Here is a 19,600-nt window from a genome sequence, read left to right as displayed (position 1 = left end):
TATTTACAGGGTAGAAAGAGGCTTTTCAGTCCATCAAGTCCATAGCATTCCATGGGTGGCTCCATGGTTAGCTCTGCGGCTTCACATTGCCAGGGTCCCAGGCTCAATTGTCTGTGTGGAGTTTGCACATTCTCCTCATGTCTGTGTGGGTTTCCTTTAGGTGCTTTGGTTAACTCCCACAGTCCAAAGATGTGGAGGTTAGGCATATTGGCCTGCTAAATTGCCCACAGTGCCACAGGATGTGTGGACGAAGTGGATTAGCCATGGGAAATGTAGGGTTACAGGGGTGGTGGCGGGGAGGCACTTGTATGGTCACAGAGGACTCAATGGGCTGAGTGGCCCGCTCCCACACTATAAGGATTCTATAATTGTATGCCAGCTGCTCATGGAGAAAACTGGTCTGTTTTATTCCCTTCTCTCTGTCCTCATTGCCATGCAAGTTTATTTCCTTCAAGTACCCATCCAATTTCCTTTTAAAACTGTTTTCTGATGACTGCACAGCATTGATCTCCTATTGTAATTCCTGAGATAACGAATGCATTGAAAACATCCCAAACGTGAGCTGACTGACAAGGAATATCTTCTGTATCACACAAAAGGCCACACAATGACCGTTTCTAACAAGGGAGAACCTAAACACTTCTCTCTTAAGAAAGTGGTGGCCCCCATGAGCTGTAAACTCAGCTGGCTCCTGAGATGCTGCTGGGCCTGCTGTGTTCATCCAGCCTCACATTTTGTTGTCTCGGATTCTCCAGCATCTGCAGTTCCCATTATCACTGGTACTGCAACATATCTGTCATGATTACTCAAGCAAGTCATGGGCTGGGAATGTGAAGTGAATTGCTTACCTTGTAACTCCCTAAACTTCTTTATTCTTCAAAACATAAGCCAGAAATGTGATGTTTTCTTTTTTGATTATACTGCCTCCTCCCAACTCATGAGTCTTTGTTTACTCTCAACAGTGCCCACCCATTTTCTATTATTAAACATTACCATTAACACCTCTTCTGTATCCATATCTCACATTTACTACCATTAGCACTCACTTTCCGTTTTGCTCTGGGCACCTTCATCTGTTCAACTTGCTCTTCCCTCTTGTAATCAACAGCATAATAAATATTATTTTCTACTTTCCTCCAGTTCTGAAAAAGAATAATAATGGACTAAAACTTTAGCTCTGTTTCTCTGTCCACAAATGTTGCTGCAGTTTGCCAACTCTTCCTGTTTTTATTTCAGGTTTCCAACATCCACAGGACTTTGCTTTCATTTGGGAGTGGAATGCTTACTCTCCTTCCTGCAACATTCAAGATGCACAAGACTGCCCAGGGCGGTGTGACCTGCTTAATCAGCATCACATCCAGCAACTTAAGCATGTATTGCTGCAGCTAGGTTCCAGGGTGGAAGTGCTTACTTTTTACAGGATGCATTGCAGTAATTTATCAAGACAGCACTACTAAATGATGGCTCCGGGCACCTCAGAGGACAAAGTAGCAGACCCACAGGAACATCATCCCCTGAAAGATGCTCTTAAAGTTACATAGCCTGCTGACTCAGACAGGAACAAAGTCAAGAACTGCAGATGTTGGAAACCCAAGACATAAACAGAAATGGCTGCAGGAACTCAGCAGAGATAATGGGAACTGCAGATGCTGGAGAATCCGAGATAACAAAGTGTGGAGCTGGATGAAGGATGGGAGGCCAGCAGGAGACAGCAGGCCAAGCAGCATCTTAGGAGGACAAGAGCTGACATTTCGGAATCTCATAAATTCAAGTGGCCTGGCTGCATCTGTGGAGAGAGAAGTTCAGAATGTTTCAAGTTCAGTGCCTCTCTTCAGAACATTTATAGGGCATATATATATATATATATATATATATATATATGTAGATATATCAAAAAGTAACTCACAAACAGAAATGTATATTAAACATATTTGATTATGGATCCACAGCACCCAGCTGCCTCCCAAAGGGCACTAAAGAAACAATGAGCTTTCTTAGCACATCATGAATCTCTAACGCTTACCCAACCCTAATGCAGGACCGTTCTGCCATTGAAGTACTTTTGAAAGTATCTTGACAATGCAGCAAGCAATTTGTGCACATCAAGACGAGGTAGAAATAAAAGTCAAAATTCCAGGTAGTGACCTCCACTTATTGGGGAGTGGGGTCTTAGGTTAAATAAATAAAACAAAAATCACTCACTTTGCGTAATTTCTTCTGTGCTACAATGCCGTTCATGTAAGTGGTCCACATCTTGCAATGTTGTGGAATTTCCTTTATAAACAAGGTCTCTGCATGCCCTCAAACGGCTCCGGGTTGCGTTATCCCTCGCTAGTAGAACCGAATCCTTGCCAAACAGAAACACAACAAAAAGCAGAAGTAGTTTGGAGAAGATTTTCCTTCGTCTGCCGGGTCCGGGCAGCGGGTCTGCAGTCAGCACCTGGGGGGTTAGAATGCCTTACCCTTTCTCTCTCAACGCTGGCATTTGGCAGCAGACTGGTGTCGGTCCCCACAGCACCTCAGTATAGGGGGCCGAGTTAACATGATTCACGGGGAAGGTGGCTGGGCTTACATACTGTTTCACCCAAAGTTAGAAAAGTGGGTGGGTCTGTCTCAGAAGAAATAGCTGCCACAAACGCTGAGGGAGCCACCATCGTACAAAACAGCTCAAATAAAACACTGATGCCTCCCGACAACACAAACAGTAATTCTAGTCATAGCAACGAACATCTACCTCGTACTTTTCTTTGGCCCACGTTCCGGGTGTCCAATTGTTTAGTCTAAGCAGTTGTACACAATGTGATAATTATACATAGAGCGAGCCTGTCGGGGCTTTCATGGCTAACAGCCAGGGTGAATATTACACTCCTGGATTCAGCTTTAAAAAGCTTTGCAAATATTTTTACCGTACTTTAGATTATTCTCAAGACAACAAATGCCTATCTCTTTTGGTTAGGGGCTTTCAGAGTTCAGCCAGTTCCCCAGTTTCACAATGAATTGACTTGTGTGAGTTTGGATGAGTTGGTTTACAGATTGCACACAACATCTGAATGTTGCAAAATGTGACCAGTCGCCAACCAGCTTAAATAACAAAGTGTGGGGCTGGATGAACACAGCAGGCTAAGCAGCATCTTAGGAGCACAAAAGCTGATGTTTCCGCCATAGACCCATCATCAGAAAAGGGGGATGGAGAGAGGATTCTGAAATAAATAGGGAGAGAGGCGGAGGCGACCGAACATGGATAGAGGAGAAGATAGGTGGAGAGGGCAGTATAGGTGGGAAGGTGCGGAGGACGGACAGGTCACGGGGGCGGGATGAGGTTAGTAGGTAGAAATGGAGGTGTGGCTTGAGGTGAGAGGAAGGGATAGGTGAGAGTAAGAACAAGTTAGGGAGGCAGGGACAAGCTGGGCTTTTCTGATGAAGGGTCTAGGCCTGAAATGTCAGCTTTTGTGCTCCGAAGATGCTGCTTGGCCTGCTGTGTTCATCCAGCTCCACACTTTGTTATCCCAAAACCAAACCAGCTCATCCCGGCCTCCCTAACATATTCTTCCTCTCACCTATGCCCTCCTCCCACCTCAAGCCGCACCCCCATTTCCTCCCTACTAACCGCATCCCGCCCCCTTGACCTGTCCGTCCTCCTCGGACTGACCTATCCCCTCCCTACCTCCCCACCCACACTCACCTTTACTCCATCCCCACCTCTTTAACTTGTCTGTCTCATGTCCACCTATCTTCTCCTCTCTCCCTATTTATTTCAGAACCCTCTCCCCATCCCCCTCTTTGATGAAGGGTCTAGGCCCGAAACGTCAGCTTTTGTGCTCCTGAGATGCTGCTTGGCCTGCTGTGTTCATCCAGCTCTACACTTTTGTTGTTTTGGATTCTCCAGCATCTGCAGTTCCTTTGTCTCTGACGCCAACCAGCTTAACCGAGCACTTTTCTCGCCACATTCCTGCAGACACTCCAAAACATTGTGGTCCAACCCTCCGGATGTTGATTGTTTACATCGGGCTCAACATCTGCACCAGACTTCACCAGGGAACACAGCTCATTTAAATGTGTTTTGCTCCTTTAAAAAAAATGCGCACATGATTACTTGATGCAGAAACAAAATTGTCTGCCACAATTTCATCTGTCCCTGTCCAGTGGAGTGGAAAGCAAAATACGGCGGATGCTGGAAATTTGAAACAAGTACAGATAATTCTGGAGAAACTCGACGGGTCTGGCAATAACTACAGATAGAAAAAGAGAGAGACAGGGTTGTTTGGAGTGGGGTGTGACCAGAATAGGATTTGCTGGCTGTGTCCCATCTTCCTGCTCAAGAGCCCGGCTTTATAGAATTGTTTCAGAGATAGTGGGAGCTGTAGATGCTGGAGAGTCAGAGATAACAAGGTGTAGAGCTGGATGAACACAGCAGGCCAAGCAGCATCAGAGGAGCTAGACCCTGTAATGGTAGATTTTCTGAAGAAGGGTCTAGGCCTGAAACATCAGCCTTCCTGCTCCCCTGATGCTGCTTGGCCTGCTGTGTTCATCCAGCTCTACACCTTGTTACCTCTATTTATAGAATTGTTAGCAGTTTATGGAGCTTGAAGCTTTAACTTGAGCAATTGGCAATAGAACAGCTACAGGAGGGCTGCCTGCTGTTTGCGTTCATCTTAAAGCTCCTATCCAGAAAAGCAGTCTTCTTTACAGCGGGACTACATAGCGGAATGAAAATCTGGCAGTATTCCGACCCAAAACCTCACCGTGCCTTGTCACCCTGTTGCATCTTGTATATTATGTGCAATGCTCCTGGGACAGCATTATCCACTCCATAACTGCACACCGTGATCCCACTGTTCTCTTTTTGATGACACTCCCATCACTCTCTCAGGTTTGTCCAACATCTACTGTGACCACTACCAGTGAGTAAAACAAGACTAGCAGGTGCATGGAAGTACCATCATCTGTAAATTCCCCTTCAGTTGCACACCATTCACATTTGGCCATATGTTGTTCATGTGTGATTTCTTAAATGGTGATGCATTACATCCTAGAACACTCTGAATTATCGTCATGTGGGCTGCAGCAGTTCCGAACAGTAGCTCACTACGAACTTTTCAAGGGCAGTTAGGGATGGGCAACAACTGCATGCCGGCTTTCAGTGACAATTCTATCGTTGACCTTCTACTGTGTTTTCATTAAGAAATGTGGAAAAGTATAAAAGAATGTTTTGGGATGAGTGTCAGTGGGATTGGGGAAGAAAGAAGTCACATTTTGGTGCATGATTTCATGTCTATAAGACCGGTTGCTGCATATTTTTCCTGTAAACAAGCACAGAAAAACAGCAATCAAACTCACCAAACATTGCAGCATATATATTGCGTAAGGCTGAAAATGCAGAATTAAGTAGCTCAGAGACTGATGTCCTGTCATCAAGTCACCCTTTAGTTACACGTGGAAAGTCCTTGACTCTGGTACAGCCTTTACAGAGTCAGCACCCAATCTGTCAAAACTGTTTTGACTGCCAGACTCCTGTTTTTATCTGATTGGACCAGATGAACAGCCCCAATCAGTTAACTCATATTCTATGAGGTCCAGCTGGCATTGAAATCACTACACTATATATTTTAACAGGGAATTTTACTCGTCATTTAACCTTGGGAGGAGCAGAGTCAGTTACAATTCAAATTCAGATCTTCATCGATTTTGAACAAAGCTGGCACTCATTTTTAAACACCCAGTGTAACTGAGAGAGAGGCAAATTATTTCTGCAAACAGCATGACAGAACAAAAGCATTAAGGACCCCGAGCAACATGAAGTAAGCTGAAGCTGTCAGTTTGCGTGAAGATTAGGTAAAGATTCCTCAGTAATGTCCCAGCTGTCCACCCCTTTACCATCAGCTGGAGATCTGAAGCACTTCTCCCATTCACGGTCATTGACAACTTATAACATTGACACTTAAAGTAATCTGATGGAAACAGGGCTCTGTTTTCTTATGAGCCAGCCTTGTTTTGGAAAACCATGATCCATTCAGGTTGATTACCATGGAAACCTAAGCCACATTCCAAGGGGATTGAACAGAATGAAAGACCCCCTGCAACTGACCATCAAAAAGATCTGTCAGTGGCATTAATGAGCCTGAATATATAACAGTGAACATTTTGTCCCTGACTTCAACATAGTTCCAATGAAGCTCATCAATACAAGCTCAAGGAGCAGCACCATACCTTTATGTTAGGCACTTTCCATGCTTGGAGCCTAAACAGTAAAACTGCACGTCTGCACTACAGCTGCCATTTTCTCCAGGCAATAGATAAAGTATGGCTACATTAGAACCACTTGCAGTGCAGACTCCTATTGATACAAGGCCCAGTGGGATGGGTCTTAAAGCGTACATGGGATCTACCTACCTTTGTGTAACTGCATTCCCAACCCTCAGAAGCTTTCCCTTTGCTCAAATTTCCATGCTTGCACACACCTCTTCTGCACCAAACCATTGATATTTTACACAGGCTCTCTGCTTTTTCGTTTTACCTTTCCCCACCTCTCGGCCTGATTGTAATTATTGAAAATCCATTAATCCCTTTCCAGTTCTGGTGGAAGAGCTGCACTTTCACTGATTTCTTCCTTCACAGGTAGGGGAAGTGATAGCCTAATGGTATTATTGCTAGACTGTTTACCTAGAAATCCATGTAATTTAGGGAATCCAGTAAAAAAAAATTTGGAATTAAGAGTCTAATGATGGCCATAAAACCGTTGTTGGGAAAAACCCATCTAGTTCACTAATGTGCTCTAGGGAAGGAAGCTGCTGTCCTTTCTTGGTATGGCCTACACGTGTCTCTACAACAATGCAGTTGACTCTCAACTGCCTTGTGGGATGGCCAATAATTGCTGGCCTAACCAGTCATGCCCTCATCCTGTGAATGAATGAGCATTAAGATGCTACGATAACAAAGTGTGAAGCTGGATGAACACAGCAGGCCGAGCAGCATCTCAGGAGCAAGATGCTACTATGTGTTTTGTAGAATTTTCAAATCTAAATTTTAAACTTTCAGTTCCATAATGCCTCTCTTTTGGCTTGGAGTTTTGGAATAGTACATTCTTCTGGAGTACCTTGGGGTGCTTTAGTTTATTAAAAAAAAGTTTCTAATCACAAGTTGCTATTTTCTGTTTTTAATTTCAACTTTCTAGCACTCACTACAATATTTTTATTTTGCTTGATAAACAGTGGTTAATCTGCATTCTGCACATGGATTGAAATGGGGTCTATAAAAGAAGTGGATTCCTTGAGAGCCTTGATCCCTTTATAATTTTGAGCTCATAAATCAGGTCACGCCTTCTACACGAATGCACACAATGCAGCTTAAAACTAAATCCAGAGGTAACCATGACGACATTGAGACTCTAACAATCAGAACACCATTAAAATGTCATCAAGCTGAAACGTTAACTTTGTTTCACTCTCCACAGATATTGCTGGACCTGCTGAGCAGTTCCAGCATGTGCTGTTTTTATTTCAGTTTTTTCCCAGTGCCAACAATACGTTTGCACCTTTGCTTCCATTTGCTATACTCAGTGTCTCTCAAAGATTTTGGCAGATTTTATGGAAACATTGACAATTTGGTACCAAAATAGCTTATAACTCATGAACGAATTGTGAGGTGTTCTTTTAGGCACTCGCAGCACATGGTGTCACTGTCTAGGCCAGCATTTATTTCCTATAACTAGCGGGCCTTGAGAAGGTGGTGGTGGGCTATCTTCTTGAACAGCTGCAGTCCATGTGCTGTAGGTAGGCCCACAATGCCATGAGGGTGGGAGTTGTAGGATTTTGAGCCAGCGGCACTGAAAGAACAAAGATATATTTCCAATATTGAGTGGCTTGGTGTTCAAGCACATCTACTGCCCTTGTCCTCCAGGTGATAGAGACTGTGGGTTTGGAAGGTGCTGTTGAAAGAGCCTTGGTGGATTGTTGCAGTGCATCTGGTTGACGGTACCCGCCACTACAGCAGGTGTGGGGGAGGTGTGAATATTGTAGGTGGCGGAGTGGAAGGGGTGAGGGGTGAGCAGGGAAGAGAGCTTAGAGACAAAGTGGTCTATTTGCTTTAAGAACTCTGTGATTCTATGATCTTCCTCCTACTGCAGCCTTCATGAGATTCCTTATGCTTATATTCCAGTGCCATTCTAAACTAGCAACCAACAGCTCAAGAAATGTGGTTGCAAGTGTGTCAAAGACACAAAGTACAGTTTACCAGATGGGTGATGTTCGTTAAATAAATATCTCTCCATAACAGGTTATGTTCACTTGCCGTGCAAGAACCATGATATTTCATTCAACAGAAAAAGAAACTGGATCTTAGGCTAAAAGTCACTTTGGTTTTCTGTCTCTAAACATCTCATCTTTTTCCTTCAAAACATCAATCACGATTTTTGACCCAGCCACTTGAGCAGAGACAGTGCCTCACGGCAATCATAGTAATGGCCTAGTAATCCAGAACTGGAGGTCAAGTGTTCTGAGAAACAAATACAGTGAATGCTGGAGAAACTCAGCATCTGTGGACAGCAAAACGGTTAAGATTTTTTCCGCCACTCTTTAATCTTGTTCTCTTGCCATCTTCCCCATCCCTTTCATCCATTGTTCTCTCACTCACATCCTCCCCTATGCTCGTCACAAAATCTCTCCTCTCCTCAAAGTGGACTGCAGCATCCCCAGCTGGCCAGCATTTATTGCCCATTTCTAGTTGCCCTGGAGAAGGTGGTGGTGAGCTGCCTTCTTGAACTGCTGCAGTCCTCCTGCTGCGGGTTGACTCACAATGCTATTAGGGAGGGAATTCCAGGATTTTGACCCTTGTGGATGTAGTGCCAATCAAGTGGGCTGTTTTGTCCTGGACGGTAGTGTCAGGCTTCTTGAACGTTGTTGGAGCTGCACTGTCCAGGTAAGTGGCAGACAATCCCAGAACACTCCAGCCTTGTGGATAGTGGACTGGCTTTGGGGAACCAGGTGGTGAGTTTCTCACCAGTGTTCCTAGTTTGAATCTGATGCGACTGCTCTTCAGAGCTACTGCTCTTTAGAACATTGGTTCAAACCACACCATGACAGATGTCCTACCGCCGTTCTTCAGGGAAATGCAGAAAAAATACTTGTGGTCAGCATGCAAAACCCCAGGGTCACTGCACGAGTAGAGAGTTGATCCGGCAGCTGAGATACAGTGGGTTTTCATCAACGTTGAGTCAAGCAGCTCCAGGATGTACTAGTTTGCACTTTACAAGGTCGTCCTAGGAGCACACACCATGACAAACATCAACTGCAGATTGGAGGATCATCAATTTGTAAAGGGTGCTCTTTGTTCTGCCTGAAACCGGTTGTTCTTCCAGTGCAGTTGTCCTTATCCAATTGTTGCAGACTGACCCACTCTAAAGTCCAGGACCATGTGATGAAGGATGCAGAAAAGCTTGAGGTAGTGGTGGAACATTGCTGTCTAAAGCCTTTCAGCCATTGTACAATGGTGGACTGGAAATGAGAACTTCTTCAGCTGTATGCCTGACAAGGAATATACATTGAACATCAGAGTATTGAACTGTATTGAGACATAACGACGCATGGTATCCAGAGAAAAGATTATTTCCACTCAGTTTTCTAAAATTTTCTGTTGGAAATGCTTTGCCCTGGGCTATATGCTTGACATGCAATGCAAGTATTAAGATTTTTAATACTTTGAGGTACATAAGGGTGAACATGATATATGGAGATAGGTTGAATTTTAATGTATATTCCATCACAGCTGGAATGCAGCATTTCCTGATAAGAATGATTGTTTCAATAGCATTTTATTGGCAGTTGGGACACTTATAGCAATTTTGATGCGATCACATTACTTGCAGTTTTTCAAAACATTGCTGACATTGAAGAATTAGTAAGTTGAGTAATTATGATCAGAAATAGAGTAGATCCAAATAATTATGTAGTGCAGGAGGCGGCAATTAAATCCATCACAGGCCCTATTATCTAGCACCAATTTCCTGTCTTTTCTCAATATCCCTGCATATCAGCACCAGCAAAATAACCATCCAATTCTGTCTTGAATGGCTTGACTACTTCCACCACACTTCCAGACAGCACCTTCCACATCCTAAAAACTCGTTCGTGAAAATGTTTGACAGAGCATTTCATCGACACAATGCACAGAAATAGAAACAAGATCTATTGACCCTTTATTAAGTATGGTTCCACAGTTAGCAGGCACTTTCATTCAAACACCATTTATTTACACCTGTATCATTTAAGTAGCTATTCTGCCTCACTCAGATCAGTACTTATCAATTACTGATGTAAATCTTCATTGAAGTTTACTGGATATGATGCAGGAATGTGCTTGTGGTTCACTTGGCAGTGCTTATGGCCTCTGAATTTCAAGGTTTTGGGCTCAAGTCCCACTACAGGACATGAGTACAAAGATCACGGCTGAGGGTATTGAAGGTACGCTCTTTCAGATGGGATATTCAACTAAGGCGTAACCTACCTGCTTGGATGCCATAGTGCTATTTTGAAGAACAGAAGGGAAATTATCCACAAGATCATACTCAAAATTCATCTCCCAATCAATAATACACAAAAACATCTAGTAATTGTTCCATTGGTGTTTGCAAGCATTTGCTGTATGTGTATGTTTTCTCATTATAACAGTTACACTTCAAAAATGTCTCAATAAAACAAAGAGCGACAGATGCTGGAGATCAGTTCAAGTTGAAGGAGGGTCAGGTGACTAGCAATGTTAAATCTTTCTCTCCATAGATGCTACCAGCCCCAAGTTTCTCCAGCATTCTCTATTTGTTTGTCCATTTGACATATTTTATTGACTGTAGAGTTTTGAGGCACCCATTTGTTGTGAAAAAGATTTACACGGATGCATATTTTATTTTTTCTCTTCAGCTAATTAAATGCCTTTGACTTCTAAAATTACTTAGTTGCTATTTGACAAACATGCTGATGTAGAAATGTTGCAGGTTATAGATTCAGCCATTTGGATAAACATCACTATACTACTAAAGCTGCACAACAAAAAAACTCTTAAGAACTTCCACCATTTGGCAAGCATTATGGATGTCTGCCTGGTGGTGCCATCTCAAGGGGCAACAATAGTAATTTTGGTGTAGTAGCATGGCCAACTGAACTATCCTGTAAAATAGCAAACCCATCAGTTCAACAGCAATTGAGAATGGGTAACAAGTGGACAGAGGAACAAAAGTAGGCCATTCAGCGCTTCATGCCTGCCCCACATTCATTATGTTCATGGTTGATTGAGCACTCTTGTTTTTACCCAGCCTATCCACATAAGAATGCAACGGATTATCAGAAATCAATCGCTACCTTGATTCAAAGGCTGAGCTTCCATAGCCCTCTGGAGAAAAAGAGCTCCAAAAGCTCACAACCCAGTAAGTTTTAAAAAAATTCTCACCTTGGACCGGAGTATCATCCGCTTCATTTGTGAACAGTGTCCTCAGTTCACTTCCACACTAGAGGAGAAATCTTACTTGCATCTATACGATCAAATCCTTTAAGTCTTTTGCAGGTTTTATTAAAATCACCTCTCAGTCTTTGAAATGCTAGAGAATGCGGGCCCATTTTCCACCTCTCTTCATAGGTCAGTCCCACCATCCCATGAACAAGTCTAGTCAAATTTTGTTGCGCTCCCTCTATGGAAATAATAGCTTGTCTTTAGAAAAGCGGACACTAAACTGCACACAATACCTCCAGGTGTGGTCAAATCAAGATCCTACACAATTGAAGCAAGACTTCACTACACTTGTCCTCAAACCTTCTGGCAGTGAAGGCTAACATTCTATGAATCTCCCGAAAGTACATTAAATTAGGTAGGTTTGCTAAAACTAAACAGGGTGTAAGTCACACCATAGATGGAACTCTAAATAGTTTTGGTTCCTTATCTAAGGAAGATATACTGGCATTGGATTCATTTTAAGACAAGAGAGCATACGATATTTGCCAAAAATCCTCAGACAACAGTTTACAATCCCAAAAATATATCAGTCTAGAAGGACAAGGGTAGAAGACATAGGGGAACACTGAAAAATTCCCCTCCAAGCCACTTGCCATCTTGACTTAGAAATATATCACCATTCCTTCGCCAGATCAAAAATCCGGAAATTCTCTCCCTCAGAGCATTCTGGGTCAACCTACAGTATGTGGACTGCAGCAGCTCAAGAATGCAGCTCACCATAACCTTCACAAGGGCAACCAGGGGCAGGCAATAAAATGCTGGTACAGCCAGTGTCACCCATGTCCTACGAGTGAGTACAAAAAATTTCAGAATAAAGGGTGCACATTTAAGACAGAGAGGAGAAATTTATTTTCTGTGAGGGTAATGAATCTGCAGTACTCTTGACCTCAAAAGGCTGTTTAGCTCTGGTCATTAAATATATTCAAGGCTGAGACAGACAGATATTTAATAAGTAAGCAAATCAAGGATTACAGGAAAAGGTAGGAAAGTGGACCTATTGGATCAGCCATGCTCTTATTGAATGACAGTGCAAACTTGATGGACTAAATGGTCTACTCTGCTCCTATGTCTTTATAGGCCTGCTGCACCTGGCGTGTTAGCTTTCAGTTGCTTAGTGATATCTATGCCCTTTCGTAAATATTTACAATGTCTTACCATTTAAAAAGTACTCAGCTGCAAATAAATACTGTTTCTTCCATCATTTTCTTCCATCTGTCATGTTCTAACCCATTGTTCAAGTCTGTCTAGATTCTCCTGAAACTGCTTTACATATCCTCATAACACATTCCTACTTAGTTTCCAACATTCACAAATTTGAAAATTTTATATTTGGTTCCCATCTTTCTAACTTATGTATATCGTGCCTAGATGCTGACCTTCCCAACAATACTGGCATTCTATAAAACCATGGAATTGCACCTACCGTTTTGTGCTCACTAATCAAGCTTGTAAAGATTTTTATTGATAGATGTAAATTGTTATGTACCATCTGGCACTACAAATTTGGCATGGTGTTAAATTTGAAAATTTGGCCACAACCACATTCTGTAAACCGCTTAGTGGACCCAGCACCAAACTTCGTAACCAGTAAGTAATAGCCCTGCAGGCATCTAGGTATGTATTAATCACTGCCTGCCCTTGATGTGCTAATCTTTTCAACAACTTTCCAATCTAACCGATGACTTGCATATAACATACCAGACTATTACATCTGTCAAATATAATCCTGACATCTTGCTAGATAACACGACGTGTTTCCTTTGTTGCAATGATCATGAACATGTGAGAGAAAAATCTCCTGCATTATAATAAGAGTCCATGTAATAAAAAATATTAAAAACTTTATTCAAATCCTGAATATTTTCCGTTGATTTCCTCATAAGTCAGGATATCAAAGGGGGGAAATGATGGATAAAGAAGTACAGTCCATAATACCCTCCTTAAAATAACAGTTAGCATGGCTGCTGCTAGGTCACCAGCTTCACCATACTGGTCAGGAAAACATTCAGTCAGGATTTTCCAATTAAAAACATGACTAACAGAGGTATACTCCACTAGAAATATGTGCAACAAAGCGATCTGTGACCATGTGCCCAACTTAATGGTAGCTCAAGTTATTCTATATTTATTTGGCTTTGTAAATAGACAGATCAATTTGAATGTCAGATTTAGTGCAACAACTGCCTTCGAAATGTGCAACTAGTCTGTAGAGTAAAAACAAAATCCACAATGATTTCATACCAAATGGATGCTGTAATTTTACCAAAGAGATTTTCCACACAAACATGAAAAATGAATGTGCTCCAGCAAAAATAAATGTGATATTCTAGTTAATGCCAGTCCATAAACTTGGTTACTCATCATCCTTGCTGCCAGTTTTGCTTAACTAGGGGAAAAAAATAAAAAAGATATTAGGAAATGTAACCAAAACATTGAGGCCTGTGAATAAATTTTGAAAACTTTTTAAAAAAATAAATCACTTTATAACTCAATTTTTAAAAACATGATCTTTAGGACGAACGTAACATGACTATTCAAGAGAAGAGGGAGACAAAAAGCAGGAAACTTGTGTAAAGTGCAGAATTCATTGAAGACATTTAGAAAATCATAATACAATCAAATAGAGTCAATACGGTCTTGCAAAAGGGAAATCAGGCTTGACAAATACAGGTCTTTGAGGATGCAGCGAGGTAGATAAAGGGGGACAAGTGTACACACGCGTGTTTTATATAGAATCAACTCTCTGTGTATATTATGAGTCATGTACAGAGAGTTCAAAGGAAAAGATTCTAATTTTTTTTTAAAAGTGTAATTTTGCTCAAAACCCTTTTAAAAATGTGAAGTTTGCTGCTTTTAGAAACTTTCACCAGAACAAAACAGAATTCAGCATTGCTCTGCAACATCACACCTTATTTTTGTATCAACAATCTAGTCAAGCCGGAAAATGGAAACACCAGACAATGTGCTCTACGGCTGATGTTGGTTTTAAACAAAGCCATTGAAACCCATAATAAAAACCAAGAACTTCAGATGTTGGAAATCTGAAACAGAAGCAAAAGGCACGAGGGAAACTCATTAGGTCTGGCAGCATCAACAGAAACAGAGTTAACATTTTCAGTTTAGTGACCACTCGTCAGAACAGCCACCCACTGAAACCCATCATATTTGACTTGGTGCTAATGGCTCTACAGTTACAAGCCTCAATTGTTTTCAAATCTGCCTCATTAACTGAGTATTATAACCCAAACCTCTACTCAAATGGCTGAAACTGCTGTGTATTGAACTGGTTTAATCATGAAGCTTTTAATCCCAGAAGAGAACAGATTACAAGTAGCTCTAAATTTAATCCAAAGGGGGCCTCTGATTTCAACCTAACTAAAAAAAAATCTGACTTAGAACCACAGAAACGTTACGCCACAGACAAAGGCCATTTAGCCCATCAAAATGTACCAGCAAATAATAAAACGAGCCACCCATTAGAATTCCACCTCCCCGCATCTGGTCCATTGTTTCAGCACTTCAGACACATATCCAGGTGCTTTTTTAAAAAAAAAAAATTGGAATTTTTTTCCTCTACAAAAAAACTGGGCAGTAAATCCCTGACATGCGCCACTCCCTGGATGAAAAAGCTTTTTGTCATGTCACCTTTAAACCTTAAATCTGCATCCCCAAAGTAATTGATTTTTGTACTGGGGAAATCAGTCTTTCCTGTCCACTTTATCTGGGCCCATCCTCAATCTGATCATCTTGTATAAACTGCCCCTCAACGTTCTCTGCTCTAAAGAAAGTTAACTTATCCTACCAAATCTTTCCTGCTTGCTGCAATTTTCCAAGTCCTAACAACATTTGTTTAAGTCTCCGCACTACTCTTTTCAGAGCCATTATGGCTTTCCTGTAATAGTGACCACAACTCTAGTAGCAGCCTCACCAGAAGTGGCAGATTGAATATGATGTGGGAACGTGTTAGATTATGCACTTTGATTGGAGGAATGGAAATGTAGCAGAGATAATGGGAACTGCAGATGCTGGAGAATCCGAGATAACAAAGCGTAGAGCTGGATGAACACAGCAGGCCAAGCAGCATCAGAGGAGCACAAAAGCTGACATTTCAGGTCTAGGCCCGAAACATCAGCTTTTGTGCTCCTAAGATGCTGCTTGGCCTGTTGTGTTCATTCAGCTCTACGCTTTGTTATCTTAGAATGGAAACGTAGACTGTTTTCCAAATGTGGAAAGGGTCTGGAAGTCTGAAGCACAAAGGGACTTAGGACTCCGGGTTCAGGATTCTCCTAAGATTGACAGGCATGTTCAGTTGACAGCTAGGAAGGCAAATGCAATACTAGCAATCATTTCAGGAGGGCTAGAATAAGAGAGCAGCTACGTACTACTGATACCGTGTAAGGTCTGGTCAGACCAAATTTGGAATATTGTGAACGATTTTGGACCCTGTATCTAAGGAAGAATGTGGAGGCCTTAGAGTGGGCCCAGAGGAAGTTCACAAGAATAATCCTAAGACGAATTGTTTGTCTTACAAGGTTTGGTTGAGGATTCTCTGTCCAATATAAAATTTAGAAGCATGGTGGGAAAGGGGGTGGAATAACAATAGGCATGGACAGAGTGGATGTCGAGAAAGTTTCTCCCACAGGTGGAAACATTAAGACATCCTTAGAGTGAAAGGATACCCCTTTAGACAAGGAGGAATTTCTTCTGCCAGAGGATGAAGAATCTCTGGAGGCATTTAAGACAGAGATAGATAGATTCATGATTAGTAGGGGTATCAAAGATTATGAGAAGAGGGCAAGAGAATGAGTTGAAAAGAAAAAGTGCACCGGCCATGATCAAATGTTGAAGCTGACCCCAACTGACCGAATGGCCTAATTCTGCTCCGATACCTGATGGTCCACACTTTTGCATGGTTACTTTACCACCTTATATACCCACTGCGCAATCTTCACGGTCCGATGGACATGCACTTAATAAGCCATCATTTACTGTACTATCTTCATTTGTCTTCTCTAAATGCTTTACTTCACACTTCAAGATTAAATTTGACAACTTCTGCCCATTCAACCAAACCACTGATATAATTTCATAGTTAATTCATCTTCATCATGATCAGCAACATGTAGACTTGTGTTGTCTGCAAACCATATGCCCCACATTTGTAGCCAAATCTTTAATGTGTATTCAGCAGTAGTACTGGCGTTGTGGCAATGTCACTAGTCTAATTTTCTGGGAACAGAGATTCAAATCCAACTAGAGCGGCTGGTGGAATTTAAATCCAATTCATAAACCTGGAATATAAAGTTACTCTCAGTGATGACAACCAAAGTATTAATTGTTGTAAAAATCTATCTTGTTCACTAATGTCTAGTTCACTAAGGAAATCTGCTGTCCTTACTTGATCTATTACATGGGTACACTGGCTAAATGTGACCCCAGACCCACAATAATGTGGCTACCTCTGAAATGACTGAGCAATTTGCTCAGTTCAAGGGCAATTAGGGATTAGCAATAAATGCCGGCTTTAGCACAAATGCCAACACTATGAAAGAATTTTTTAAAAGAAACAGCAAGAGACTCAAAGAGGAGCTCTACAGAACTCAATCATAACCCACATTTCATTTGCAAAACCAATCGATCATTACCTTTTTTCTGTCACTGGGTCAATTTAGATGAAACGTGATAGACTTCCAGTTTTCTTACAGGCATTAATTTTTATGAGCAGGATGCTATGTGGGACCTTATAAAAAGTCTTACATCATTACCTTCATCAATCCTCTTGCTATTTCCTCAAAAAAAAATTCAATTTAGTCAGACTTGGCCTTCCCTGAACAAAAATGTGCTGCCTATCCCAGATAGATCCATGTGTTTCTAAGCAAAAGTTTATTCTCTCAGAACTGATTCTAATAATTTTCCCATTCCCAAACTGTGACTGATCAGCCTATAATTATATGACCCACCCCTCACTCTCTTTTACAGCAATAGTACAATATTTATTTTGGGCAGCACGGTGGCTCAGTGGTTAGTACTACTGCCTCACAGTGTCAGGTACCCGGGCTCGATTCCACCCTCAGGCAACTGTCCGTTTGTAGGTTGCACATTCTCCCCATGTCTGCATGTGTTTGCCCTGGTTTCCGACCACAGTGCAAAGATGTGCAGGCTAAGTGGATTGGCCATACTAAATTGCCCGTAGTGTTTAGGGGGATGGGTCTGGATGGGATGCTCCGAGAGTCAGTGTGGCATTGTCAGGCTGATGGACTTGTTTCCACACTGTAGGAGTTCTACGATGATACGTCTCAAACCTTTGGTATTCTGCCTATATCTAGTTAGGATTAGAAAATAATCCTCCGAACGTTTGTTATTTCCTCCTAGACATCCTTTAACAGCCCAACGTGCAATCCATCAGCCCTGGTGATTTATTCACCTTTGATACGTCAGTCCTTCCAGGACTTTATCCCACATTATGCTTTACGCATTGAATATCTCACTCGCCTCTTTAACGAGAATGTCTGCATCATCCCACTTCCTTTTGACAGAGACAAAATACTCAATAGGAACGAAAAGAACTGCAGATGCTGGAAATCTGAAACAAATACATAAATTGCTTGACAAATTTGAGAGATCGGTGGAAAGAAAGCATAGACAATGTTTTAGGTCCAATGACCATTCTTCATTGTGCTCTGAAGATTAGTCACTGGACCTGAAATATTAGCTCTTCTTTCCACAGATGCTGCCAGACCTGCTGAGTTTCTACAAAAATGTTGTTTTTGTTGCTCATTAAGAGCCCTTCCTGTATCTTTGTATCCTAGTGTGGGTTACCTTATACATCTGAGAGGCCCAACACTTTCCTTAGTCACCCACTTGTTCTTGATGTAAAAATAAAACATCGACCTGCCCTTTTATGTGGCATACACCCTTTACGACACACAATCATCCTGTATGCTTCTGGATACCCAGGATACTCTAGATTTGATAATGCACCACATTTTCCTTCATGGGGAAACGTCAATACTGAGCCTGCATCATATTGCTTTTAAATGCCTACCACTGATATGTCACTGATTTTCCTTCAAGTAGTTGCATCCAGTCCACCTACACCCAAAATCTTATTTCAGCTTTGTGCCTGTTTTTCCCCCACATAGAAAATGTACTCCTACTTGATCTTTGTTCTATTCTACAAAAATATTAAATTTAACTGTATTATGGTCACGATGTCCAAAATGGTCACCCACAGCACATCAGGCATCTGCTCAGCTTCATTTCTGAAGAATAATTCTAGAACTGTACCCCTTTTTCTTAGGCTTGTTACCTGCTGGCTAAAAAGAAATTCCTGAATGTAGCTAAAGAACTTTGTGCCATTCGCACTAAAGCCCTTCCAGGAAAGAAATCTGTCATTTTTACCTGGTGAGGCCCACACATGACTCCAGATCCACAGCAATGTGGTTGACTCAACGGTCCTCTGAAATAGTCTGACAAGTCACTCAGTTCAAGGACAAATACTAACTGGCAACAAATGCTGGTTTTGCCAGTGACACTAGCATCCCAACAAAAAATTAAGAAAAAAACTGTTTGCATCAGATAATACTTAAGTAGCTGATGTCACCCACAATTATTGTCCTATTGTTTTTGCACCTACAAATATGTTATTCCATTTCCTTTCCACAATTTGGGGGTCAACAGTATATCAGCAGCATGGCTGCCTTTTCTGTTTGTTTTAAATTTAAGCTCAACCTTTGTTGCTTCATTTGAGAATTAATTCAGTGTATAAATCACTCCTCAAGCTAGAATTGATTCTGGTACAGTGGCTCAGTGGTTAGTACTGCTGCCTCAGGGTTTGAACACTGTCCCCAAGACTGCGTGACTTTCCTCCAGGTACTCCAGTTTTCTCCCAGAGTCCAAAGACATGTAGGTTAGTAGATTGCCCATGCTAAATTGCCCACTGTGTGCATGGACATGCAGGCTAGGTGGATTAATCATGGCAAATGCACGATTACAGGGATGAGGTAGTGGGGTGGACCTGGCTGGAATGGTCTTTGGAGCATCAGTGTGGATCCAATAGACTGAATAGACTGTTTCCACAGTGCCGTTCACACTAAAGCCCTTCCAG

At 41.8% G+C, this 19,600-nt stretch overlaps 1 protein-coding gene across 5 annotated transcripts in view; it reads right to left on the bottom strand.

Moving 5' to 3' along the window:
* LOC125451016 (NACHT domain- and WD repeat-containing protein 1-like) overlaps positions 1-3,100 on the bottom strand; it is a 119,943-nt gene extending 116,843 nt beyond the window's left edge. For all 5 annotated transcript variants that reach the window (XM_048527646.2, XM_048527645.2, XM_048527647.2 and 2 more), the window contains exons 1-2: positions 2,463-3,100; positions 2,203-2,347 (exon numbers count right to left, since the gene is read on the bottom strand). In XM_048527646.2, the coding sequence (XP_048383603.1) occupies positions 2,203-2,253 (51 nt within the window). In that variant the 5' untranslated portion in view covers positions 2,254-2,347; positions 2,463-3,100. The remainder of the gene's footprint in view (positions 1-2,202; positions 2,348-2,462) is intronic.
* Positions 3,101-19,600: the final 16,500 nt, after the last annotated feature.

This window comes from Stegostoma tigrinum, chromosome 3, assembly GCF_030684315.1.
Source record: "Stegostoma tigrinum isolate sSteTig4 chromosome 3, sSteTig4.hap1, whole genome shotgun sequence".
NCBI classification, from domain to species: Eukaryota; Metazoa; Chordata; class Chondrichthyes; order Orectolobiformes; family Stegostomatidae; genus Stegostoma; species Stegostoma tigrinum.
Note: the sequence above shows the minus strand (reverse complement) of the source record. Positions and strands in the feature narration are given on the sequence as shown.